Source organism: Centrocercus urophasianus, unplaced genomic scaffold (genome assembly GCF_019232065.1).
Source record: "Centrocercus urophasianus isolate 14NV4802_14NV808 unplaced genomic scaffold, USGS_Curo_1.0 seq_5, whole genome shotgun sequence".
NCBI classification, from domain to species: domain Eukaryota; kingdom Metazoa; phylum Chordata; class Aves; order Galliformes; family Phasianidae; genus Centrocercus; species Centrocercus urophasianus.
In genome coordinates this window covers 6,146,616-6,174,347 of record NW_024885088.1, presented here as the reverse complement: position 1 = coordinate 6,174,347, position 27,732 = coordinate 6,146,616, and the positions used below count along the sequence as shown (strand labels likewise).

Sequence of the window (27,732 nt, the reverse complement as noted above, 5' to 3'; positions counted from 1 at the left end):
TCCTTTTCCTTTTCCTTTTCCTTTTCCTTTTCCTTTTCCTTTTCCTTTTCCTTTTCCTTTTTGTCTTTCTCAGGCAACTGAGCTTTTCACACTTGATTTTCTGACAATACATTGGATCGCTCATTTTTACATTAATAAGTTACTTGAATCCAATTAAATCCTAGCATTTAACAGTTTGGAGTTTTAGAGACATTTCCCAGATTCATCCCTCGATTACTCTAATGACTTTGGTATTTGGCTTATTGCACCCCTTTCACTTAGGAAGGTTAATCCTGCTAGCTTTTCTCACAATAAATGGATGCACAGACATGGCCTACTAACTGGGCTTCTTCGTATCAACAACTCAATAAATGAAGAGATATATCTGGATGCCTTTGCAGGGCAAAAAATAACTACTTTGTGTCTTGCATATGAAACAGCAGCATTCACAGGGCTAATTACAACTTTGTCACAGAGCTAATGGAAAACAACTAAGTGATGATTTCATGCTGCAGTTTGCTGAAGGCTGAAGTGTACCTATAAGTGCTTGATTCAATCCTCCATAACTCTTTGATTTTAGCAAGAAAGACAGAGAATATATCTAGATAGAAGTATTATAATACAACATAATTTCTACAGCTGATTACATTACTGAGAAAGTGTAAGCTGAGCCCAGGCCTTTGTTGGAAAAGGAAACAAGGCTCATGGCTGGGTGTGTGTGCCTAACTTGCTTGTGTATATGTATAGGCATGTGCAGGTGTCTGCAGTAAAGGTGGAGTTAACTACTATTTAGAAAAAATACAAACCCAGGCAATTTCTGTTTTTGCTTCATTTCTTTTGAAGAAAAGTCTTGTGAGAGTGTTGCTGGCAAAACATCTTTGCTGCATTATGGCAGGGAGAAAGAAGAATGATGGTAGCAGAGTATCATGGAATATCTCTGAGCAGAAGAGTGATGGCTGTAACAGAAGGTTTTGGCTTAACTTGCAGAGCGAGCACTGCAGTACTCTTACGGCCTTTCAAAATCCAAAGAGATGTGACAGCCAAGAAGAATCTCAGCAATGGGAAGGCATGGGTTAATTTTAACTATCCCACGATCCAGCTACCCAGAGGAAAGCAGTGAGACTGGCTTGTAAAGAAAGAGAAGGCAACTCTGTCTTAGAATGCTACTATCAGCATCATAGAGCAGAATTAAATTCCATACAGCAGGTGTTTCAGTTTTCTCTTTGACTGTCATTTGCTATTCTGTGGCAAATGTTTTAGTCTGAATCAATAATAAGACAAAAACAGAATGGTTCAGGTTTTTGGAACAGTAAACATTATCACAAGAGTCACATGAGCAGATCACCAGGGAGAGGAGTGGACTATTCATCTTTGCAGGTATTCATATAAAGCCTGGATCTTTTCTGACATGTGCTTTGGTCTTATGTTTCTCAAGTTCATGACCTTTTTAAAGGTTGCTAGGTGGGGAGTCAACAGAGTCAACATTAACAAACCACAAAACTTCTGCTCTAGTTATACTTGGATTGCATTTGTCATAAGATTTTGGCACATAATTTAGCCACTACATCCTCTTTTACTGAGTCTCCATCCTTTCCTGCATTTGGCAGGGAATCTGACCACTGAAGATAAGAAAAAGTCTCAGGTTCTCAATGTTTTCTTTACATCTGTCTTTAAAAGCCAGACCAATTATCTTTGGGGTTGTTTACCCCCTTACTTGGAAGCCCGGGATGGGAAGCAGAATAAATACCCAACAATTCAGGTGGAAACAGTTAGAGACCTACTCCTCCTCCTGAGCTGTCACAAGACCATGGGGCCAGATGAGATCCACCAGTGAGTGCAGCCAAGCCGCTTTCCGCCAACTATCTGTTTTCCTAGTCAACTGGAGAAGTCCCAAAGGATTGGAGGCTTGCCAGTGTGACTCTCATCTAAAAGAAGGGTTGTAAGGAGGATCCAGGGAACTACAGTTGCATCAGCATGACCTTGGTGCCTGGAAAGGTTATGGAGCAGATAATATGGAATGTGCAGGACAGCTGGGGGATAAGGCCCAGTCAGCATGGGTCCATGAAAGGCAGGTCCTACCTGACCAAGCTGATTACTTTCTATGATCGAGTGACCTGCCTGGTGGATGAGGGAAGGCCTGTTGATGTACTCCACCTAGACACCTTCAGCAGAGCCTTTGACACTGTCTCTTATAGTATTCACCAGGGAAGCTGGCATCCTGTGGCAAGAGCAGATACAATCTTTGCTGGGTAAAGAATAGGCTTGATAGCTGGGTGCAGAGAGTGGTGGTGAATGGAGTTAAATGCAGCTTGCGAATGGTCATGAGTGATGCTCCCCAGGGGTTGGTATCAGGGCCTGCCTTGTTTAATATCTTTATTGATGGTCTAGACAAGGGGATTGAGTGCACTCTCAGTAAGTCTGCAGATGACACCAAGTTAGCAGGAAGTGTTGATCTACCAGAGGGTAAAAAGGCCCTACAAAGTGATCTGGACAAGCTGGATAGCTGGGCTGAGGCCAAAGGGATGAAATTCAATGAGAGCACTTGCTGGTTCTGCACTTTGGCCACAACAACCCCAGGCAACACTATAGGCTTGGGGCACAGTGTCTGGAGGACTGTGTGGAAGAAACAGAACTGTGGGTTTTGGTTGATGCTCAGCTGAACATGATCCAGCAGCTTACCCAGGTGGCCAAGAATGCCAATGACACCCTGGCTTGTATCAGAAATAGTGTAGCCAGCAGGAGCAAGGAAGTGGTCATCCCTCTGAACTCAGCCCTGGTGAGGCCACGTCTTGAATACTAAGTTCAGTTTTGGGCCTCTCACTACAAGAGGGACATCAAAACTCTGAAGTATGTTCAGAGAAAGACAGCGAAGCTGATGAGGAGTCTGAAGCACAAGTCTTATGAAGAGTGGCTGAAGGAATTGGGATTATTGGAGAAGAAGAGGCTCAGGGTTTGACCTTATTGTTCTCTACAGCTCCCTGAAAGGAGGTTGCAGTGAGATGGGTGTTTGTCTCTTTTCTCTCATAAGCAGTGGTAGGACTAGAGGGAATGGCCTCAATTTGCACCAGGGGAGATTCAAGTTGGAAGTTACGAAAAATTTATCCAAAAGAGTGGTCAGGTGCTGGAATGGGCTTCCCAGGGATGTGGAGGAATTTCCATCCCTGGAGGTGTTCAAGTGTTTAGATGCTGTACTAAAGGGTATGATTTAGTGGGGAAATATTGATGTTAGGTGGATGGCTAGACTAGAAGACCTTGGAGGTCTTTTCCAACCTTGGTGATTCTATGATTCTGTGATTCCTCGATTTCAGCATGAGATAATCAATACACGGGATAATGGTTATTTTAATGTTAATGTTCATCTGTTTGACATAGTTGAACTTAAATATGGTCCTTAAGATGGTTTTGCTGAGCATCTGAAGGAGACATTTAAGATTTGCTATACGTATATGAAGGTATATTCATATACCTTTTCTGTAGCTGGAAAGCACTGACATATTCTGAACAAAGTGAAGAGAATGGCTTGTTTTGGAGCTACCTTGGTAATAACATCAACTTATCTAGGAAAAAAGCTTACGGACAACTAGGAAAACAAAACAATTCCATCTTTGTCCTGAACAAATGAATAACAGCAGAAACAGCAAAAAAATATCAGGGTAATTAAAGACAGAGAAGGGTAGTTTGGAGGCCAGAGAAAAGCACTAAACATGATGGTACTCTATTTTTTAATGCCTCTCTTCTTTGCTGCCAACTTGTTACTGCTAGTAAGTATGTGGGAGTTAGTCGGAATGTGTCATCTAATTATTTTTCAGCCAAATGAATACCTAGTACTGAGTCCTTATTGTGACAAAGATTGCAAGAATGGGAAAGTTACTGCCCTGGCTCACACAACACCTAGGAAGGTAAAATGAAGGTAATGAAGCACGAATGAAGCACAAGGCAATGAAGCGGTCTATCCAGAGACACACGAGTCAGAGCCAAGAGTAGAAGATTGTTCTTTTGACCCTATGTCCCAGTCACTGAAGAAGTTATTCTCCACCTCTACCTCTATGGACTTTCTAAGTCAGCAAGTCAGCAAGAAGAACAAGTCCAAGCTCTGAATATACTGCACCTATATCTCATGCTGACCTCCTCCAACTCAGCTCAGAGCTCTGGCTACTCTGTTCATATCTAGATATCAGCTTGCTACCTTTGTTAGCTTGTTTTAATGTCTCCTACTATTATCTATCCTGTTTCATGTGCATTTCATGGTAGAACAGATTATCAGGTACTTTATGAGTCTATGACTCCAGAGGACAATCTCCTAGATTTCCATTTCAAATTCTAAACATATTCAAATTCTAAATTTAATGAAGTGTCTAGCAGCTGCTTACTTTTGGGCATGCTCTCTATAGACGTACATCTATTGGAAACTTTAACTAAAGATTTTCTGCAATGTCTTGTGTGGGGTTTTGATTCTTTCTTTCACATTGTACTGTAACTCTTCTACTCCAAGAAAACAGAGGGTAATTCCATAATTCTCAAAAAACTGAGAAAACAAGTAAGAGTTAACTTGACAAAGAGAAAAATTTCATTCAATTTATGTGGTAGGGAGATGTGTGAGATATTCTTCAGTGACAGTAAAAAGCTTTTCCATTAAGATTCATTAAAAGCTTTGTGAAGTAGGAGATTAATTGCCACACTCAAATTCAAAACATTTTTTTTGCATATTTCTGTGTCTGAGTATTCATATTTCTAATAGTACTATTTCTCATCTGTTGCTAAGAATTAACACCCTAGACTTTTCTTTACTCCACATAGGAGAGGTTCAAAGTCTGCTTGTAGAGTGTCTCACCGTTATTAGAGGAAGTCTCAGAACATGTTAGATCCTACCAACAGCCCATACTGATTCTGAAAAATTATTCGTGAAAAAGAATTGTAGCAAGGATAAGTGAAGACTTGCTGCAGAAACACTGAAGTCCTTAAAAAAATTGCTGTACAGAAGCTGCAACTTAGGTTTCTGGCTACAGGAACTGAAAGATCTTCAGAGGGGTCGGGGGGGGCCCAACTTTTTTTTTTTTTAAAGTAATTTCTACCATTGTCATGTATGAGTTTGGCTGATTATACATAACTTTACTTATAACTGAATATAGGCCAGGACAACTGTAATTTTGCAAGTCAATAATTAACAACCAATCCCAAAGATCTCAGACACTGGAAGGTAATCTGTAGATAGAAGAAAAATCAAAGCTACACAAAAATTTACTGAGCTTCTGAGTATGGAATATTTAAATCCATCTCCTCTAACTTGTTGCGACTATAGTTTGAAAATACTAGGTTAATTCTGTGTGAGTTCACAGAACTAAGTGAAGTGCAGATAATATTAGTGGCATCTCTAGTGTGTAGGTTGTTCCAAAAGTAATATGTCCTATTCATTTCCATGGAAACTACAACGAAACAAAGAGTACAATAATACTGTTTGGTAGAGCAAAGTCTCTCAGCTACAAAGCACTATTTTTCAACATAGTCACTGCTGTTAGCTATGCATTTTAGCAAGTGAGGAACAAGTGCCTGCACACCACGCTCATAAAAATCTGCACCAATGGAAGTGATCCACTGTTTCACAGCTGCTATGATGGTGTTGTTGCTAGGAAAATGTCCATGCAGTCCAAATTTCAGCATCCTGAAAAGGAAAGTCAGAAAGTGCCAAATCCAGACTATGTGATGGATTGATGGGACTGGCAATGTGCTCTGAGATCTTCAAACTGTTACGGGGCCTGGCATTACAGTGTTGGAAGAGTAAAACTGTCTTTTTCTCTGTCCTGACTCTACAAATTCGAGCCTTTATCTTAGCCAGCATCACGGTGTGGCAGACAGAGAAGATAGTTTGTCCGGATTCCAGCAAATCCATAAAGATCACTTTTTTCCTATCCCTAAAGACAGTGCACATCTCTTTATCTGCTGAGGGCAGGGCTGCCTCTTGAACTCTTTGATCGGAATTTATATTTTGCCACTCCATGGATGGCTGTTTGACTCTTAGTGGCTCCACCATATCTTGTCACTAGTAATGGTATGATCCAACAAACTGTCACATTGAGCCTCATATTAGTTCAGTATCTCCTGACAAATTTACATACGGTGCTCTTTCTGTTTCAGTGAGTGTTTGTAGGACCCACCTTGCACAAACTGTGTGATATTTCAATGTTGCCAGCATCATTTTTAATGATGAGATGCTTTTCATTTTGTGATGTGATTGCTGTGAATGGCCATCCAGAATGTGCCTTTTCTTTCACGTCTCTTTTGCCGCTGCTGAAATGCACCTCCCACTGCCTTACTGTGCTCACATCCACTGCTTGATTTCCACAATCATCCAACAAGCATCAATGAATATTGGGGGTTGCCATTATTTCTACATAGAGGAATTCTCTGAAAAAGGTGACACACCTTTGCTTCATATGCACTTCCATCTCAGACACCGCTTTGTCAGTCTGTCCTTGCGCTGCTGTACGTTACATGGCAGCAAAATGCAACAGTATATTGGTGGGAGGCTTCATCTCTGCTACCATACATCCAACACCCACATCTGATGTTGTGGACCAAAATAATAAAATACTTTTGGAGTAGCTCTTGTGTTTGGTGCAGAGTTTTAAACCCATGAAGACATAAGAATATTGCAAAGGGGCAGTGACCAGGAAGACAAGTTGCTACTGACAAATATAATACAGTTGCTTGTTTTTAATACAGCTTATTCAGATCATGATAAAACAAGAAGTTTTGAATGATATGAGAATGACCGGCTTTGGAATTATTTCCAGCAACCTAGGATACCACAGCTGTCATTGTTTCCCACTGCTTAGTTGACTGTTCCTATGCAGAATTCAAGAACTGAGTGATTATAGGATGCAAACTATCTTTCACTTGAATAAATTTTTCTGAGGTACTGAATACTGTAGGGAGTGAAGTAAAGGAGGGTGTTTCTCAGTTTTGAGAAACTTGCCCAAAGAAAAGTGCCAAATATATATTTTTTCCTTTCATTCTTATTCATAAAAAACAAACAAACAAACAAACAAACAAACCAAAACACACACACACAAAAACACAAAACAAAAAAAACCAAAAGAATTATGTAAACCATATCTTGGAAGAGCTGGGGAAGAATCTCCTCTATAACTGGAAAAAAGACATTAGGTTAACATCCATTATTGAATTATCTCTAATGTTTTTAATCTTAGTTTGTTTTTAGAGGAGATTTTCTTTGCAATCTCCTCTTTGTCATGCTGAGTCACATAAGGTAAACTCACTCAATAATCTCTGCCTTAATGAACATCCTTTTGCTGTGTTCCTATATTCCAGCTGTTGCTATAAGCAGGCCCTGCTTAGCTTGGGTCCACTAGCAGATGAGCAGTCCTACCACATACACCTTCTTCAGGCCAGACTGTGGCCCCTTCTGCTGTCATTACAGTGCTCAGTCTCTTGGGTAGATCTCCCCATGCTGCTGTTATAACTGTGACTACTTTACGCACATAGGTGACAACTTATAGGTTAGTGGATTTGGTCTAAGGAAACTCTTTCCCCCAAGACTTCCTTTCTTCTCTGGTCTTTCCTATCTCAATCCTGGATGATACTTGCATTTCAGTCAGGACTTGCTGTTGACTTCAGTCAGTAAAAGTAACTGTAGTGGTCTGCAATATCTTAATATCTTAAGATCAAAGGCCTTTGACATGGTCTCCCACCACATCCTTATCTCCAAATTGGAGGGATGTGGATTTGATAGATGAACCACTCGATGGATAAGAAATTGGTTGAAAGACCACAGATAGAGGGTGATGATTAATGGTTCTATGACCAGATGGATGCCGTTAATGAGCGGCGTCCCCCAGGTGTCTGTCTTGGGACCGGTGCTCTTTAACATGCTTATCAATGACATCAATGATGGAATCGAGTGCACCCTCAGCAAGTTTGATGATGACACCAAGCTGAGTGGTGCTGTTGACATGGTGGAAGGAGGGGATGCCATTCAGAGGGACCTCGACAGACTTGAAAGGTGAGCCCGGGTGAACCTGATGAGGTTCAATATAGCAAAATGCAAGGTTTTGCACTTGGGCTGGAGGAATCCCAGGCATGTATACAGACTGGGAGGAGCAATCCTTGAGAGTAGTCCTGCAGAGAAGGACCTGGGGATCTTGATGGATGAAAAACTTAACATGAGCCAGCAGTGTGCTCTTGCATCTCAGAAAGGAAATGGTATCCTGGGCTCCATCAGAAGAGGGGTGGCCAGCAGGGACAGGGAGGTGATTGTCCCTTTCTACTCTGCTCTTATGAGGCCCCATCTGGAGAACTGCGTCCAGGCCTGGAGCCCACAATACAAGAAAGACAGGGAGCTGTTGGAGAGGGTCCAGAGGACAGACACAAAGATGATCAGAGGGCTGCAGCACCTCCCCTATGAAGACAGGCTGAGGGAGTTGGGCTTGTTCAGCCTGGAGAAAAGAAGGCTGCTTCTTTTCTTATTGCAGCCGTCCAGTGCCTAAAGGGAGCCTACAAACAGGAGGGGAGTCAACTCTTTGAAAGGGTAGATAACAGTAGGACAAGGGGAAATGGTTTCAAGTCGAGGGATGGAAGATTTAGGTTGGATGTCAAAGGGAAGTTCTTTACAGAGAGAGTGGTGAGGTGCTGGAACAGGCTGCCCAGAGAGGTTGTGGATGCCTCATCCTTGGAGATGTTCAAGGCCAGATTGGATGGGGCCCTGGACAACCTGGTCTAGTATTGAATGTGGAGGTTGGTGGCCCTGCATGTGGCAGGGGGTTGGAGATTCATGATCCTTGAGGTCCCTTCCAACTCGGGCCATTCTGTGATTCTGTGATTCTGTTATTCTGTGAAACTATTGAAAGATCTCACATCACAGACTACCTTATTCCTCTTTTGGCTTAAGAATGACTGATTTTCTGTGTCATGGGAAAAATTTCACATTCTTGGTGAACTTTTTTCTGCATTAGTTTTATGCAGTAATACTGTAGATGATGGATATACTGTCCAACATAGGGCAGAATTCCCTTTACCAGGAAATTCACTGTCAGTAATTATGTATTTCACTGAAGTAGGACAAACGTGGTTTTGCACTAAATAACCAAATTGACTAGAGGAATAATTGCGATATTAATGATATGGAAAAGTTCTATGGTGCAAAAAGAATTATAATATCAATCTTCCCTCTTGAATTCTCTGGCACTGTGTATCAAATATTCTTTTTTTTTTTCTATTAGCATTACAAGGAGAGTTATAATTTGCTCAATCCAGTATGGATTTATTCATTGCCATTTGTAGAAAGCTCTGAGATCCTCAAAGCACTCAATTTACATGTAAAAGCAGCCTATTTCACAAGTGTGGCCATACTGTAACCCAGCTGGTTTGTTGCCTGTGGTGAGGGGTTATGGACAAAATCCATCCCGGCATCTCTTAACTTCTCCAGTTAGAGGCCATCCAAAGAAATACGCAAAATCATTCACCTTTTCTCTCTGAGTTAGAAGTCTATCCATCTACACAGTGTATATGTTGTACGTAAGGAAGCCACGAACATACATTTCTGGCCATCTTGAAAGAGTCCCAGAACAGCTGCAGGCCTTTGACATATGCTCAGTGTCGCATTCACAGGCCTGTCCTGGAGTTAAATACCAAATGATGTCTAAAATCCTAGGTAGAATTATTCAATTCTTAAGTAGAAATTATCCATTTAGGAGTTAGCTGTATCTCATTTACTCAAGTTCTCAGCAAGTTTCTTGCACTGAATTTTGCTGAAATGAAAAACGACATTGGTTCTTGTGTAAACCAAAAACTGAAAAGCCGTTCTGGCAGAGAAAGTTTGCAACATGTAGCTAATACTTGCAGGAATTTTATGCAGACAAATATAATTATGTGATTTTTCGTCAGTTGTCTGATTCCAAAAAGCACCAGAGAGTTTTTAACACCACAAGAGATCAAGCCCTCTGTTTCATCTCCAGGAGGAAACATTGAAATGTAGTACATGCGTCATTGTCTATCACCATCTATTTCCACTCTGAATGAGACATTTGGTATCTCCAGAGAAACTGGATTTTAGGTTTGCATGAGATTGCATTGTTTTGTTCTACAACAAAGATGTTGATTTTTGTTAGCTTTTGGGAGTTGGTTTGTGATGTTTGGATTGTGTTATCAGATAATTCACCATACGGGTTTGTTATCAATCCTTCATGAAGCCATAGTTTTCCCAACACTAAACAAAACATCAAAACAAAAAACAAAAAAACAAAAAAAAAAAAGGAGGGATGATTTTCTTACTCTTGTGGTTATGTAAGGCAGAAAGAATGCTGTGAATTTTTCTTTTTTCTTCTTGGTTGACAGGAAGTTTTGAAGCATAACAAGCAAGGGAGGTCTGAAGTATGCTTTAAGACATGGCGTTAAGGTATTATTTTATAATACCTTTTTTTGTGAAAGCATTCACAACCTTCTCTTTTGTTTGTTAAAGTTACTTGCTGAACAAACATGAATGACATTCACACACTGCAACTAGTTTTTCTTTTAAAATGAAAATTAATACAACGTTCTGTATTTTTTAGAACACACCAAGGGCCAGAACAAAAGCAAGGAACCTGGAAAACACTAACCACCCCCAGGGAGAGCCTTGGGGGGCTTTTGAATAGCAAGAACTAATTTTTTTCTGGGTGTCTGTGAAGTGGGTTTCCCCACACAGAAGGGCAGTTCGTGTCTCATGGTCAAATTTTCAAAATAAGTGAGATTTCTGTTGACCCTCCAAATGGGTGGCCAACTCATCAGAAAGAATTGTCTGTCAACTGAGTAGATTTGTGACAGGGGTGAGTGGTCCTACTTACGGACTGAACCCATGACCTCCTAATCCGATCTTATATGTAGTGCCTGCTAGACTGTTCAATGGTCATTAGACCTGGGTGAACAATTTGGACAAAAAAAAAAAAAAGCCTGAGCCATTCTGGGAATTAAAAATCCAAAGAAACCAAAACCCAGCTCTCAAAATTTTGGCTATCATCTTCCATGTAATTCTGTATTTCACTGATATATTCCCTGTGCTACATGCGTGTTTTGCCATGACAGTAAATTTTCATCCTGGATCCAAGAGGCTAATCTTGGAAATTTTGAGCATATGGTACAATTCTTTTGTGAGTGAGCCAGATGAACTGGTGTTTAAGGATTCACTTTGATGGAATAATGTAATAGTAATTCAGTAAAATCAGGCAGTTTTAAATTTACTAGGAATTAAATGCCCAGAAGATGAATTAAAAAATGTAAACACCAGTTTAAATCTAGAGCTGTGTATTTAATGTGGTATTGGATAGAAAGTTTTATCCCATATCATATAAAATTCCATAAATTATAGGAAATTCAGAAGCATCTAATTATTTGGACTCTTAACTGGTAGGGCCCCTAGAGCAGACAGGCTGGCCTAAAAAACAGAGACTACTTTTCAACCTGAAATTGAAAGACGTTTTTTTCTTTTTTCTCCGATACATGCCCTTCCTTACCAAAAAAAAAAAAAAAAAAAAAAAAAAAGAAAGAACTATGCAAGTCAGGAGTGTAAAAGACCCTGTCTTAGGGAAGGTGGATGGACTGCTGTTTCTGTTATGTCAGTTTCTCTCCTGTTTACTTGTATCTGTTCACAGTACTGTGCAGTCCCATCACCATTCAGATAGAAGTAATTACTACATAGCTTTCATACAAAACTCTCTTTGGGGTATGCAAATCATTCAATCTCCAGCATTTGTGGTCTTGAAACATCATGGGAACCTTTCAGTGTACACTTACAGTGGGCAGCTTTGCATGCTGCTGTGCAAAAGCATCCCAATCCAATAGAGTGTTCTGGCACATGTACTTAGAGATCTTTTGATGCATGGGTTCTTGATACATTCAAAGACAAGTTCTTGCTTCTTTGGCAAGAATTGGCCTAATGCCTCAGGCAAAGGCATGTCACATAATCTGAATGCCACTGAGAGAAACTGTGCGTGCAGGTTGCAGATTTCACATCTCAGAGCCTGCCCATGACTTTCCTTGGCTATAATCATAAATATTTTTAACAAACCTTCCCCTTTGTGCAATGGTTAAATCCATGGGTCTTAATGATATTTTATTTGTGCGACTTTAGGAAAATGTAATAATTTCACAGAGTTTAATATATCGTATGATGTTATTACCAGTTGAAATTTTTCTGGTCTAGAATGGTTAAATGTAATATAGACAGAAAAGTTAGATTTCTCCATCAATTTCTACAATTCAGGGTAAAAAATGTAAAAAAAAAAGAAGTTAAAAACAACAGTGGCAAAAGAATGACAACACTGGAAAAAAAAACAACAGAGTAAATATTTTTTAGCAGGGAAGGCTTTCCCAGGAGTGCAAGGCTGGCTGAAGACCAGGGTGTAATGCAGAGGTAACTTTTACAGCATGCTGGGGCCTCACTGGGAGTTTTTGGCATTGCTCACCCTGCCCTGGGTGCTGACTGACCGACTGCATATGCTAAGCTGTCTGCCCAAATGTCCTGTAGATTGCACATGCTGTATTTCTGTGTAGCTTTTGTAGTACAGCCTCTTCTGGCTCACCTGTGAATCCCAAACAATTTTATTTTCATTTATCTGCTTAAATAGGTTAACTCAGTAATTCATGGTCGTAGAAGAACTGTTTCAAATTATTAGATTTATAAAGAGAGCTGGAAGAAAAAAGCATGCAAATTATAGTAGGAAGAGGCAGATTCAAAAATCATCTCCAGTTTGAAGGCATGAAGATGCTGAACCAGTCAGAACATGCAGCAACAAACATTCAGCTGTGAGTGCTGGTATGTATGCATGATCTTTTGAGAGAAGATCATAGAAGTATTTCATCTACTTTCTCAAGCTTATCATGATTTGTAAGAGCTTGGTCTCCAGGGACACACTGACCACGGGCCCTTAGGATAATAACACAAATGCTCAATTTTTACAGCTGCCTATAAAACTCAGAAATTCCTCCTGGAAAAAGAGTTTGCTAATCCTATTGAACACCTGGAAAAAGTGCAACAACTTGGGGAACTAGAAAAGATACTGTGTGGTTTCCCATGGCTCCTACATCAGTTTAAAAGAAAGTTTTGATGAAAGCAGCTAAAAGGAACCTTGGCAACTCTTGGACAGCCAGTTGAGTGTGGTATTGCTTTGTACCAGATTTGACAGTTCAGATTTTAAAGCACAGCATTTCTGGTCACTGCCCACATGCTGAATACAATAACATTTTAAGCATTTGCTCTCTAAATTCCGTATTCTACAGTCTCTGAGGGGGTTACCCCAGCTTTTTACCATCACTTTCTCACTTTGTGGCCATTTCATAGTGGTGGACAATTTCTGGGAGCAGATCTGATAGTCTGGTGAACCTCACAGTTTGCTAGCACCTCAGCCCTGCTTACTTCTCTAACAGGAATTAGCAAACTCAAGTCAACAAACACCCTCACCATTTCATGCCAAGACATGAAGCATAAGTTATCTATCTGATGGATCAGAATTTCTCTTTCCATCATCATCAGAGGGCACGAGATGCAGAGAATGCAGACCTGCTTCATAAAAATGCCTTTGCTTACAATTGTAACGGTGAAAAAGGCTGCAAATAACTCTCACTGGGAAATAAAGGCTGATAAGTAGACTTGGAAGAGAATAAGCAGGATTAATATAGTAATGGGCTATTAATTTTTTTTACAGGAGTAATGCTGTTTGATATTTGCTTGAAAATACGTTGTAATCCTCTCTCTCTCTCTTGTCTTAAAGACAAATATTTATTGAAAACCTACCTAATACAGTGTTTCTGCACCCTGCATTTCTTAATACAAAGCTTCTGCTGCTTAGATTCATTTTGGAAAATTTGGTGTTCCCTCAAGTCATAGACATTTACTGATGTATTTACTTCACCTGACTTGCAGCTAAATAGCAAATTTCCAGTTTCATGATGAAATGACAAGGAAAGCATGAAGGGTGACAAATATTGAAAAGTGTAAAAGACTGTTCCTAACAGATCCTCCTTCTTTAAGTCAAAGCTCTTGAAGATTCTGTCTGAGCCGTGCAGGCTGAAAGGGACTTCAATAACACCTCTGTCTCAAGAGTGTGCTTACATTGCAGGCAGCCTAGCAAGGTGATTTAAAGACACCTGTATGGCTACAGCAAAACACGTTGGTTGCCAAACCTGTTCAGGGAGAAGGACAAGCACCTGGGCAATCAGCTTATGCCTATCTCTGCAGCATTGTGGTTATGTTGCAACTTTTGTTGGGTCATCTAATGCTGATTGAATATGTCTGCGTGAGCCTGGTGATGGTGCAGATATAGCCTGGTCTGAGAGGAGGGTTAACTGTGTTACCCTGCATCCATATAACAAATTTCATCCATAACAGAACAGATGCCATCTAACTGTTTCCATTAGTTTGTGCCTACGTAATATTTTGTGGGCTCTCTTTTCAGGATGTGCCTACTTGTACCTGAGTAACATGACGTGGTATTTTGATTGCTGGTAGCACCATGACAGTACCAACCAGAATGTGCATAGGAGTCTTTAAACCAATTGAAAAATACCAGAAGACAACAAAATATCTTGATTCTAAAAGTGGAGTTGTTGGGGATGAACTGATGTAGTTTGTTGCTCTGAAAAAGGCAAACCATATCTGCCTTCACGTCAGACTTGTTGAGAAGATGATTTCTGTTTCTGGGATGTCATACTTCTTTTCCAGTTTTTTCTACATCTGGAAACTACACAAATGTGTTTATTATAAGTGAATGTACACCAACTAGAGTAATTTGAGGGAAGTGGTGAAAATGGACCAATGATGAAGAAAAAGTCTAGGGATGAAAGCTTTGCGACCATATTGGAAACGTGTCAAGGGGCCAATGATCTTTCTGGTACATTTGGGCTCATGTCAAAGGGCCCAGTCCTCTCACCTGCTTCCTATATCCTGCAAACCTATGCAGAAGAGGCTGCTTTTTCCTCACCATGCTGTCATCTCAAAGATTAATTGAACTAACAGAAACACTGAAAAAAGACCTCATGCTCTTCATCTCTGTATTAGTAGACTTCGCTTTAAGTAGTAGTTCTCTTAAGTCAAGCGACATAAAGGCAGCAGAAGCTGCCATTGTTGTAAGCAATGCACCCACTGCAGCCATAGAAACATGCCAGTAAGTAAACCAAATAGCATCAAGCATTTGAGGTTTTGGATTTAATTTTGCCTGCAAATGTCACTTAATTTGATATTCCACTATCTCATAGCTCTAGCAAATAGGCACCACCACAAAAATGGTGCTGAGTTAAGGAAAAGAACAGATGAATAATGACTTAAATTATTCGGTGTATTCATGTACCAAATGTAATCTCATTGACAAAGTGAATGTAAAATTTTTCTCTTCTGCTGTTAATTCAAGACCAAACAGACTGCTTGATTTGTCAGTGCAGAAATAGCAACCTCCAGTGGTCACTTAGTCCAAGTTACACATTGTGCTTGGGGTCAATATGACTTCTTCACTTTCCTCACTTGAAAAGACCTCTGAGTCAACTTATCATGGCTTTTTGGCTGGAGATTAAAGCCACATGCATGCTTTCATCTATATGTTTAACAGACACTGTCTTAAAATTAACATAGAAGACTTAATTTTCTGATGGAATTACTCATTAGTAAATCTTCAAATTTATTCTCCTTGACTGCTCATATCTTGGCTAGCAGAAATGAATTCCCACTTGCACTGTCAGAAATAAAGCCAGATTATATCCTTCTGGAAAGCAGATATCTTCCTTTCCTGTAGATCCACTATTACACGCTTTCCTCTTTCAATTTGTCTGTCTCATCCATGGAAGCCCTGTGCATATGAAGACACAAAAAGTAAGATATATTATATGCTTAAATTTTAAATGGAAAATATAACAAACCCAATTTTTAAAAGATTCCACCGATGCTCCATCTTTGATATTTAAAACCACATATGTATATCTGCTATTAAATAAGTGACAATTTAGGGTGAACTAGCCAGGTGGAATATATGTACACTGCAAATATTCTACAAGGCTTCAGAGCCACACCAGGTCTGACATACATCCATCAGATCTCACATATTAAGTAGGGTACAGTCTTTTCAAGTCTTGGACTTTGCCTGAATGTCTTCATCTTTTTCTTTCCCTTATAACTGTTACATAGGAAAGAACAGTCTGCTGAACTTTGGACAAAGCCAAAATATGCACTCAGTTGGACTTAATTTAAGCTTGGAGTTGACAAAGTTTGGCAAATGTCCATATCTCTGCATATGTCACATGTGATGTAGACAATTTATTTGTTCTTATTTGCTATAGAAAGAATACAACAAAAGCATGGAATTTTACATCTTGAAATGTGAATTTTTTATTTCTCTGTTACACTGAATCATTTTTCTGTAGACACATGAAATGTGTGGCTTATCTCTTCCAGCCGTTTTAGTATTTCAAAGTTGTATTCCCCCACAGTGGAACTGCAATATCCCACCACAGTTATGCTGCAAGGTAATGTTTTTCCTCTGTGGTGAATCACTATTCAGCAAACAACTCTGTAACTTTGTTAGATATCAGCACAATTCTTTCTAGTTCTAAAGGAAAACAGAAATGGGGTGGAAGGCAAATAATAGCACTTGACATCCGTACCAACAGCAAATGCTCAGCAGGCAGCCTGGCATTCAGGAATGGACATTTTTGTTATTGATGGGAGAAGTTGCTTGGTACTTTGCTGGGCATAACGTGTGTGTGGATGCTGATAATGAAAGAGTAGGACCTGTTAAATGCATGCTTTGCAGCCAAAAGATGAAACCAGAAGTGTTTCAGTGTGATTTTTACATCTGACAATGTCCTGGATATTCAAAAGAAGTCAAATCACTTTATTCAACACCATTTTTTTTTATTAAACTCAGATAAGTTCAGTTACACCACATGCGTCACCACCTTCACCACTGGGAAGACCAAAGTAGGGATATCCCATATCTCTCGAATGGATCCACATGTGCCAGGAGTGCTGCTGCCTTCCTGCATCTTGCTCAGGCCTATCAGCTTACTCTGGCTTAGCAAATCAAGTACTTTTCCAAACCCAAATTGCTTTGGAATCAATGTTTCCTGTACTCCAGATACTTTCACATTCTATTTTAATATTGATTTTTATATATGCAAGATGTGAATGTTTTCCTCCATCTAACGACATGCCCCTACAATAAAGAAAATGTAGAACAAAAAAAGAATGTCTGTTATGTAGTAATTCACCATGCAAATACTGTAAGAGTGTGCAGATGTCCCGTTTGTCAGGGTGATTTATCTGCTAGGTGATTTATCTTGGTGTAGACATTCTCTCACACAGATCCATGGGGAGGAACGGCTCCTAGGTTAGTAGGTGGCAACTGAAGAGTACCACATCCTAGAGTTCACCAGGACTTCCTATCAGAAAGCCCTGCTTTGGATCAAATATTCATGTTGCTCTGTTTCAAACATAAATAAAAAAATGGGAAATAAAACTCATAACTTTTTATTTTTAAGAATTTTAAGTTCTTTCGGAGAAGATATTTGCACTTATATATAAGGCTTGCTTGCTCTTGCAGCTTACACACTCTGAAAATGTTGGCATCACATATAACGGAAATAATGGTCTTAAAGAAATCCAATGCAAGCAAACTAGAAGTGTAACAGATCTTTAAGATATCCTACTGTGTATCAAGAATTGCCTCACTGACTGCTGAGTAAAAGATTATTACAGTGAACAATTCACGCGCCAAATAAACTATCAAATCAGGATGTCATCACAGATATAATTATCAGGAGATAACACTCCTGATATACTTGTCAGTCATAGGTGCTCGTGCTTTTTCTTGCTCTGGCTTGACCAGAAATAATTAACCAAAATCTGATGACTTCTCTAGCCACTCCCAGCCCTCCCATCCTGGTGTACTACTATTTAGATGAGAAGTAGATCCTGAGCCTTCAGTTTGAGCTTCAGTTATCTTGTTGTTATGTATGAGGATATAATGTGGATCCTTGTTTCCACTGCTCACCAAAGCAAATGTTCATCTTGAATTGCATCCTGCTTTTGTGCTAGCTGTTCCTCAGGCTTGCCTATCCTACCACTTTCATTCTGGAGCATGTCAGCAGCCACACTGAGTGATCTGGAAGTCTATTTTTTGGGTGACTACCTCAGAGAAATCAATCACTTTTCATTTAATTTGAATGATCTCGCTGTAAGCATCCCACATGTCCAAAGGCTTGGAGCTCCAATGGGGATGGGTGCACCATGAGACATTACCAAGTAGGCCTGTTTGATTTCCATTTCAATAACAAGGCACTGAATAATGATTTCCTAAGGCCTGCTGTGGAAAACAAAATTGAAAGCATAAACATATGCAGATGGAATTCAGAGCCTGGAACGTCTTTGCCAATTCTTACAACTTATGCATGCTCAAAATATTTACTTAGGAATTCTTAATTAAGTAAACCATTCAGTAGTGGTGTACTGTTTCAGATATGTCACAGTGTCGCCGCAAAATATGCCAGTGGTTCCTCCTCTAACAAAGATCCCATTATAGAACTTGTTATCAGGCTTGGTGGGGTAAGTTTTCAGTACAGTGCACCTAGGTCTAAGCCATGCAGCTCCTCTCATGTTAATGGGATTTGTGTGGATAAATCCTTGCATTCCTCACTGAAAAAGAGCTCCTGCATGCCTGTAAGCTAAGGTGAATATCAGGTAGCGTGGCCACGGCTAACATCAGGGTAATCCTAAACATGCAGCAGGGCTGTCATGGGGCTTGTGGGCAAGTGTACACTGCTCCACTGTGTGGCCAGGAACACGAGCAGGTGGGAATATCAGAGGGGAAGGTATGGCTCTTCAAGTCAGCCAGAGCCTGAAGTAAGGTGTAATTTGCACAGGGAGCAAGGATTAAGAGAGAAAAAGTTAGTGTAGGTTTTTTTTTTAAAATTCAAAAATTAAAATCAATTTGTTTAAGTGTTTTGTCTATATGAAACATGTTTGTAGTTTAATCTTTCTTTCCTATGTTGTCTTTTATTATGTCTTTGTTGGAACCAAATTCTAAGCTCTTTGGAGAAATTTTGGTGCACATTTTTGTGTGTACTGGACCTTGGTGATTAGTCTGTTTATTAATCAAGAAGCAGCTAGCTCTTCTTCATCACTTTGTAAAACTTTGTAAAATTCTTCTAATACCAGTAAAAAATTAGAATTTTCCTCATGTGGATGTACAATTGCCCATTATCAGTACTTATTTCATATTTATATATTTTCCACTTGTGCAAAGATTATAAACCTTTCTGTAAAATATAGGTCAGATGACAACCTTTCTATACAGGACTTTTGTCTGAAGTTGTAAGAATACAGTAATATTTTAAATTAATGTCATGACAAATATGCTGAACTTAAATAAATGCCTGCATTTCTAAAGATAAAATAGAACCTAAAGAAGAAATATAAATGAGAAGTACATTTCCATTCTAATAAGAAAGATTACATTAACTTATATGTTTTATTACCCATGTGATTTTAGGCCTTAATGCTGAATTTCTGACATATTTTCAAGGATCTTTAAGGATTTACTTGGAATGTGTAATAGAATTATATCACAGAATTATAGACTGGCCTGGATTGAAAAGGACCACAATGATCATGCAGTTCCAACCCCCCTGCTATGTGCAGGGTCACCAACCACCAGACCAGGCTGCCCAGAGCCACATCCACCCTGGCCTTGAATGCCTCCAGGGATGGGGCATCCACAACCTCCTTGTGCAACCTGTTCCAGTGTGTCACCACCCTCTGTGTGAAAAATTTCCTCCAAATATCTAACCTAAACCTCCTCTGTCTCAGTTTAAAACCATTCCCCCTTGTTCTATCACTATCTACCCTCATCAACAGATGTACCCACACTCCCTTCAAATATTGGAAGGCCACAGTAAGGTCTCCCCAGAGCTTTCTCTTCCCCAAGCTAAACAAGCCCCGTTCCCTCAACCTTTCCTCATTGGAGAGGTGCTCCAGCCCATCATCTTACTGGCCGCCCTCTGGACCAGCTCCAAGAGCTTCATGTCCTTTCTCTACTGGGGTCCCCAGGCCCAGACACAGTAATCACAAGAGTCAAGTAGAGGGGCACATTCACCTCCTTCTCCCTCCTACCATAGTAATTTTTATGGTTCTGGTTTTTTCTTTTTCCCCTCTAATGTTGTGAAAAGGAAGGCTGTAGTTGTATAGGTCCCTGAAAGAAAACACAATCATAACAAGGAACAGATTTTGAGGGACAATATTCATTGTCACCTGTCTTTGTACAATTTAAGAAGCATTACTTCAGCAAGTACATTGAAATTTTCCTCCCACTGTCATGATTTTTTGCTTATATCCAGATTATAAGAACTGCTATGGACTTATTTCCAAGAATTTGGTGGCCCTGCCTGTGGCAAGCGGGTTTAAGCTTGGTGATCCTTGAGGTCCTCTCCAAGCCAGGCCATTCCATGATTCTATGATTCTATGATTCTATGATGACAAATATGTTATTTCAAGACTGTCATGCAAAAAGCAAGCTTTCTAAGACCCCACTACTCAGGTTTAGTTTGTTGCTAGCTTTGAACTGTAGTGTCCTATCCAAGCCCAGATTAAGAGCAGGGGTATTTAATTTGGATGTGACTCTGTTTATACCTCCATTTCTGTGCTGATGTTTCCCTTGCATTGATGACTAATGATGAAGAACAGTGAAGGCTCTTCATATGTCAGCTGCTACCAGTAACTGCTTAGACGTGCAACATTATTCTGGTAGCATTGTTCAATTGGATAACCTATGTGTATGGTACAACAGCATAACAGCTGAAGCATGCATGGGCTACCTCAGTGTGGTATGGTTACAGTTGCACCAGAAATCTTCACAAAACCCTGCATTCAGGATTTCCTTGTGATAAGAATCAAGGGAGTTTGCACTACTGAGAAATATTAGAAGGGAAAGGATGCCAAAATGTGGTGTGTGGATCTGTCTTTTGACAGTTACAAAGCAAAACATTCTCCATCGAGCGAAACAAATGCAGTCTTCAACCTGCCAAGAGGCAGGAGCATGGCACAATTCTCCCAAATGTGTGACAGATGCACAGACTGAGGGATGCCACAAGAAATAGCAAAGAGGAAGCTTGAAATGCTGCTGGGTGCATTTCTTTAATAAAAATAAAGTTTTCCAAAACCTCAGATTCATGATTCAGCATTTCTTTTGGCACTGAAATTATAGTAGCAATTTAAAACTAGGCTAAAGAAGTTTGAGGGAATGTGCTGGCAAGTTCAGGCCCAAAAGAGGGAAGTCCCTGGAAGTAATAAAAAATGAGAGCCTTTTTGCCCTCCCCCCCAAACATTCTCTGCTCCCCAGTAATTGCAACTTGATCCCTTTAGTCAGGATTGTCTTAAAGCTTTCTACAAGCATGCAGTAATTATTGATATCTTCACAATACCTTCTGTGGCAGATACGATCATGCTTATTTTAAGAATGAATAAGGTGCCCCACTTTGATCAAAGCCTGCTCCAAAACCATTGAGAGACCAAAGAATACATTAAAGAATAAACCTAATTATGAGACAGCAGTGGGGTGAATGGAGGAAGAAAATAAAATCTAAATTATACATGGGGTAGATAGTGTAGACAAATCTTTTTTGCTTTCTTTTGTTTTGAAGTAATAAATTATTGCTGCTCAACTTGAGTTGTTGGTGGAAGCTGTGGGGGCTCAGCACTTTCCAAAAACACAGCTTGATATCATAGCCCAGGGATGAATTTGCAGCACAGGTAGTAAAATAAATAATTCTTTTTTGTAGCTGCATCTTGAGTACTGTGTTCAGTTTTGGGCCTCTCACTACAAGAGGGACATCAAAACTCTGGAGTATGTCCAGAGAAGGACAGCGAAGCTGGTGAGGTGTCTGGAGCACAAGTCTTATGAGTAGAGTGGCTGAAGGAACTGGGGCTGTTTATTGGAGGAGTCTCAGAAGAGACATTATTGCCCTCTACAACTTCCTGAAGGGAGATTGTGACAAGGTGGGAATGAGCCTCTTCTCCCTCATAAGGAGCGATAGGACTACAGGGGTGGCCTCAAGTTGCACCAGAGGAAATCCAAATTGGACATTAGGAAAAATTAGAGTGGACAGGTGCTGGAATGGGCTGCCCAGAGATGTGAAGGAGTTTCCATCCCTGGAGGTGTTCAAGAAATGTATAGATGTTGTACTAAAGGGTATGATTTAGTGGGGAAATATTGATGTTAGGTGGATGGTTGGACTAGAAGACCATGGAGGTTTTTACCAACCTTGGTGATTCTATGATTCTATGATAAATGATCAGAATGGTACTTTCCCTTGTGGTTTTCAGTATCTCCCTATATTCCTATCTAAAGTGGCATTGCAGAGGTCAGAAAATGTTACTACATGAAGTTCATAATATTTTTTGTACATTTTTATTTCTCTTGCATAGTCTTGATTTAAAGGCATCATCATTTTATTTTATTCAGTTGTTCAGTAGAGGTGGGTGAGAAACAAAATCTCAGCTCTAAATCTGCATGAATCCTGGGAAGTCACTGATTCCAGCTGATGCTTTGTTGCTCAGTACTCAAGTACCATGAATGAAAGCTACTGAGTCTGAATGAGAAAGGTCTGAGTGTTCATGTCCCAGACACTGTGAGTTGTCAGATCTGCAACTACATTTTGTTCTTATTTTTTTTAATAGATAGTACCACATGGCATGCATGCTCTATGTTAGCAATACCTTGTCTCCATATCTATAAAGTCACAAGCCATAAATAAAAACTTACAACTGTCAAGTTTCTTAGAGATTTTTAACTTCAGAAGAGATGCACCAATACCATTAAAAGCAGAATGAATCATCATAGAATTTCCATCTCACAGTAAAATTGGTATTTCAATTTGACTAGGGAAGAGTTCTCCATCCTTTTTGCTCTGGCTTTACTGTAGTTTATTGAAATAGCAAAATGAAACACTCTGATTTTGTTTAAATGCAACATTTATGTAATTTTTTGGTTACCTTTGAGATGAAGAGTATAAATTCCTACAAAATGCTTTACTTTTGTTTAGTCAGCATTTTCCAAAAAGACCATATCCATCCAGTGGGAAATTTTTTAATACTGAGAACAGAGGCATAAGTGATTGTTCAAGATGGAGAGGAAAGGAATGGGGAAATTACTCTGTACACTATTACTAACAGGATGGGAAAATGAAACTATCTGTATGGCCCAGTTTTAGGAGGAGAGACGAGGGTTCATTGAGCTACTTCTCTGCAGTTATCAAGAATCAGAGTACTTTCTGCGATTCCTGACAGCCGGTTGGTTTGTGCAGCAGAGCCTGTTTTAAGCTCTGTGATGTCTATACAGCTGATCAAGGATGGGGATCAGAAACAATGCCCACAGGCATCATTTTTGGGGCAGGATGCCTCAAGATCTTCCCTTTTGGTAGTGTGCGTTATTTAGAAGGCATTTTCAAAAGTGCTTCATTGACTTGGACGTTGAAGAGCATTTTCTGAAAATGGACTGAAGCCTTCTAAACTGTGTAGCTGTCATGTAGTCCAGTACAATGTATTGAAAAAGGACTGTTTTGCTAACAGAACTATTCTGCTGGCTTGTCCAGTGCCACTTGAGCACAGGTAGTACTCAGGATAGATGTGTCCTGAGACATCCGTGAATATGTACTCATGTTGTCTCATTTTTCCAAAATATTACTGCTTAAAATGCAGTCTGTGAAGATGTTGAGAAATGAGCCTGGAAAGATGCTGAAAAATAGGCTGAAAAACGAAAAATAAATGTACTAAAGTGAAAACATATGGTAGGTGCAAGTTACATGCACACTTTATAACAAATTCTGAAAATATACTTGAAGAATGGGAACTGCAAATGTTTCTGGTCTGGATGGCACATACCTTAGTATGATCACTTGTATGTGCTCCATGATATTTGCCAGGTCTAAAAGTTCAGTTATGCTAGTGAACTTTCATTAATTGATCAGGAACTTGAGTGTAATAATGAGCAGGAGGGCTGACTGTGTCAATTCATCCTTTAAATTGTGTTCAATAGTTTCACATGAGGAATGCTTGAACTGGCTGTAGCAATTAAAGTGCAGAGCCTGAATCTGTGTAGGCCATTCAAAGCAGACATGAGCTTCAAAGATTCACAGACAATCAATTAGCACTATTTTCTGCTTTTCAGTATGACTTAGTTTCCACTTAGCAGCAGCTGGTGGCACTGCACAGGACTGAAATGAAAAGTGCCAAAATTCCACTTGTGTGGTGCTTCTGGCACAAATCAGATTAGGAATTACTGCAATATTTCCAAATCCATGTGCCAGACCAGAGAGGTTGGGATAAGTCTGTGTAATTATAGGAACACAACCTCCAACCTTTCCTCATTTACTTAGCGCCTTGCCTGCCACACTGCAGCATTCAGCAAAAGCTATGAATCGCCTCTATCTGATTCTAATGTGTCTTTCTGCTTTTCTTCAGAGCTTTGTCATCTGTGGTGGCTTTAGGAGCTAATATCATCTGCAACAAAATCCCAGGCTTGGCCCCTCGGCAGCGAGCAATCTGCCAGAGCCGCCCTGATGCCATCATTGTGATCGGAGAAGGGGCACAAATGGGAATCAATGAGTGCCAGTACCAGTTTCGGTATGGGAGGTGGAACTGCTCTGCGCTGGGAGAGAAAACAGTTTTTGGACAAGAGCTTCGAGTAGGTAAGGGAGTCTCTAATACAGTGCTAAAGCGGTGTACTGGGGCTATTTTTTATCTTTCTCACTATGGTCCTGCAAAAGCTTATCCCCCTCTTGTATTTGCCTGCTGGAGTTCAGCAGTGAAGCTCCCAGAACAAGAGTTGTCTGTATTTTTTCACTGATTGAACAGTAATTTGCAAGAGGCAAAAAAATCCCTAGTGGACTCTAGATGAAGTCATTCACATCTGTGCAACTTCGTACCCAGCAATGACCCAGATCCCTGCTCAGACATCCAAGGACATAGTCATCACACCCTGTGAAAAAATTATTTCCAATTTTTGTCCTGTTAAAGGTTGCCATGATAACGGCAGTGTATGATATAGCCAATCAAAAGGGAAATAAAATGAGCTGCATATAACAGCTCCTCACAGATTAAGTAGAAGGAAAGTCCCAGTTAACTCATGGAAGTATAGCTCATATAACACAGGCCTTCCAATGTAAAGCAATGATACATACCCATTTTAGAGTTGCTATCATATTTTAAAGAAAATACTGCAAATGATTTGAGGCAGGAAACTTATTCAAAGAAAATAATATAGGATCTTGGCCTGACAAACCACTATCTGGCAGAAGCTAAATGATCACTTTCCATTTATCCTATGTCTGATATTATTTCATAGGGAGGAATATGCATATATTTTTTTCCCACCACTGAGATCATTGTTTTCCTCATCATCCAGCTCATTATATTAACCCTCTTCCTGTCCTTACCTCCTTCCCCCAAGGGCTGCCCTCTTATCATGCTGATGGTGCTAAGTGTTGGGTAATGTTTTCCGGTGTGTGTGGCTCTCATGAGGGTGCTCAGAGTGAAAGCATCCAGCTTCCCTTTGGGACTGTATCACATTACTGTTGTGTCACATTCTTCTCTGGGTGACACTTTTTTCTTAAATTCAGTAGTTCAGGTGAACCTGTAATATGAACACGATTAGATGTAAGATCTCTTTAAAACTGCATGAAAAAATGGCATAACATTTCATCTCATCTGTGCAAGGAGGAAAGAACTCACATGGTCCTCCTCAGAGCCATAGATCATGGCTGTTTTTTTTTTCCTTAGCATGCCTATGAAATGAATGCCAAAAGCTGAGATAGACTTAAGTCAATGATAAAACTGAGTAGTTTTTTTTCAAAGAGAATGCAAGTATGGGAAACTGACTGAGGTATGGGTTTTGAAGGGCATGGTGGCAGGGTTATACAGATTTGAAATTAAATAAATACATTGACATAATGAGAACTGACTCACATCATCAGAGAATCACCATATTCTATGATCTTTACTCCATGTAGAAAATACGCCTTGATTAACTTTATTTTCTTAAGGAAACTGTAAGTGGAAGACATTAAACATCCTCAAGGTACAGTGTACAAGAAACAACGTCATATTTGACATTTGCCTTCAATTTTAAATATATCAGAACAGCATCTAGTCACTTGTACTGACTATCAGAGACCTAGGTCTGGTTTTCCTTAGTTGGTCTTATGCTTATTTGTCATAAGTTGATGTCAACAATGATGTTGCCAGAAAATATATAGATGCCATGCATACTATTGTTCTTTATGTTCATTTATCCTGATCTGCAAAATTCTGCAGGAAGAAAAGTCCTCTTAATGTCTGTAAGATCATTTATGTTTTTGGAAAGAGACACGCTGGAGTGTTGTAGCAGAGTCTGTGTCATTGTTAAATTTTCAGTTAAAAAGGTTTTCACAACTTCCGCTCACCTCTTCAAACTGAGTATCTCATGATATCTCACCGGCACCCTCCTTGTATTCATAACTAATAATTTTCACCACTGAGAAAAACCGTGCAAGTGAGCACAGTGAAATACCTAAAGTAGACAACAAATTGTGCTTGTGCTTTCTTTCTGAAATAAGAGGTATAGCAAATAGAAACTGTTTGGCATCAAGATGGACTAGCAATCAGGATATCAACTACACAAAGTTTGAAAAAACAGGGTTTTCTTGAGCCCTATACAGGTCATTTTGCCAAAATGTTCACCAGATTCTTGACCTCTTCACCGAACTTGGGTGGTTTCTTGCAGCTCTGAAATGACTGATGTGGAATTTGGTGGATTCTTTTATGGCTTAACCCAAACACAGACAAAACTTGGCAGTTGCAGCAGAGTTCTGATTTGACATTTGTTGAGTGTGAAACCACACAAACTGTAACGGATGGAGAAGGTTTACATGACCCCTGCCACCTGAGCCAGATGAGTTCCATACAGGTCTATAAAGAGTCCCATAATCCATGTGTCTTTATTTGTTTTATTAGGGAATAGCATCCGGAGACAATGTGGTCATTATCTAGGGAAAGGACAGGATTTAGGAAGTGGTGTTATTACACTAGCAAGGAGTAAAAAGAAAAATAAGAAAAATAATTAAAAAAAAATACTCAGAAGGTTCGAAAGACTTGTAAGCATAAATATCTGCAGGTGTAATAAAACACATCTGTATCTGACACATACACAAACACTAAACCAGATATTTGATTCTGGCTTAGGTAAACTGAAGTGAGGGTTAGGACTAAAAAGTATAGGCATATTATCCACCTGACCCCAAAGGAAATCTCATCTAGCTCCACTGCAGGACCACTTAAGGACAAGAAAAATCAAGACAAATTATTCAAGTCATAGGAAGGAAGGGGAAAGTAAACTATGACAGCAGGATCTGAATTGCTTTAAGGCATCTTTAGCTTACAACCCAGGCCGCTCATGCAGCACGGCCCAGACCATAATTTGGCCATTCCCTGCCCTGTGCTATCATGGTGAATGGCTATTGAACACCCTGGCCCAGCCCTGGGCACACACCCATCACTCAGCAACAGCCGAACATTGGTGTGAGATTGGCACTATCTGGGCTGAAATTAGGGCATGGGGAGGGAGCAGTGCAGTGCTAACTCGAATTATGGCAAATAATTCTATACATTTTTACACATTGGATAAAGACAGTCCTGTGAACAGCAAAAAATGCATAGCCTTGCTTTCTGTTTCGATAAAGGAATTTGAGAAC

At 39.8% G+C, this 27,732-nt stretch overlaps 1 protein-coding gene and 1 long non-coding RNA gene across 5 annotated transcripts in view; one reads left to right on the top strand and one right to left on the bottom strand.

The window, feature by feature from the left end:
- Positions 1-27,732, top strand: part of WNT7B (Wnt family member 7B) — a 92,715-nt gene that overhangs the window by 27,790 nt on the left and 37,193 nt on the right. For both annotated transcript variants that reach the window (XM_042835023.1, XM_042835022.1), the window contains exon 2: positions 24,467-24,693. In XM_042835023.1, coding sequence (XP_042690957.1) covers positions 24,467-24,693 — 227 coding nt within the window. The remainder of the gene's footprint in view (positions 1-24,466; positions 24,694-27,732) is intronic.
- The window catches only part of LOC122169141, a 71,424-nt gene continuing 65,820 nt past the window's right edge, over positions 22,129-27,732 (bottom strand). For 2 of the 3 annotated variants that reach the window (XR_006171484.1, XR_006171483.1), the window contains exon 4: positions 22,129-25,637. This is a non-coding gene — a long non-coding RNA (uncharacterized LOC122169141). The remainder of the gene's footprint in view (positions 25,638-27,732) is intronic. The other variant, XR_006171485.1, reaches the window with a different exon arrangement.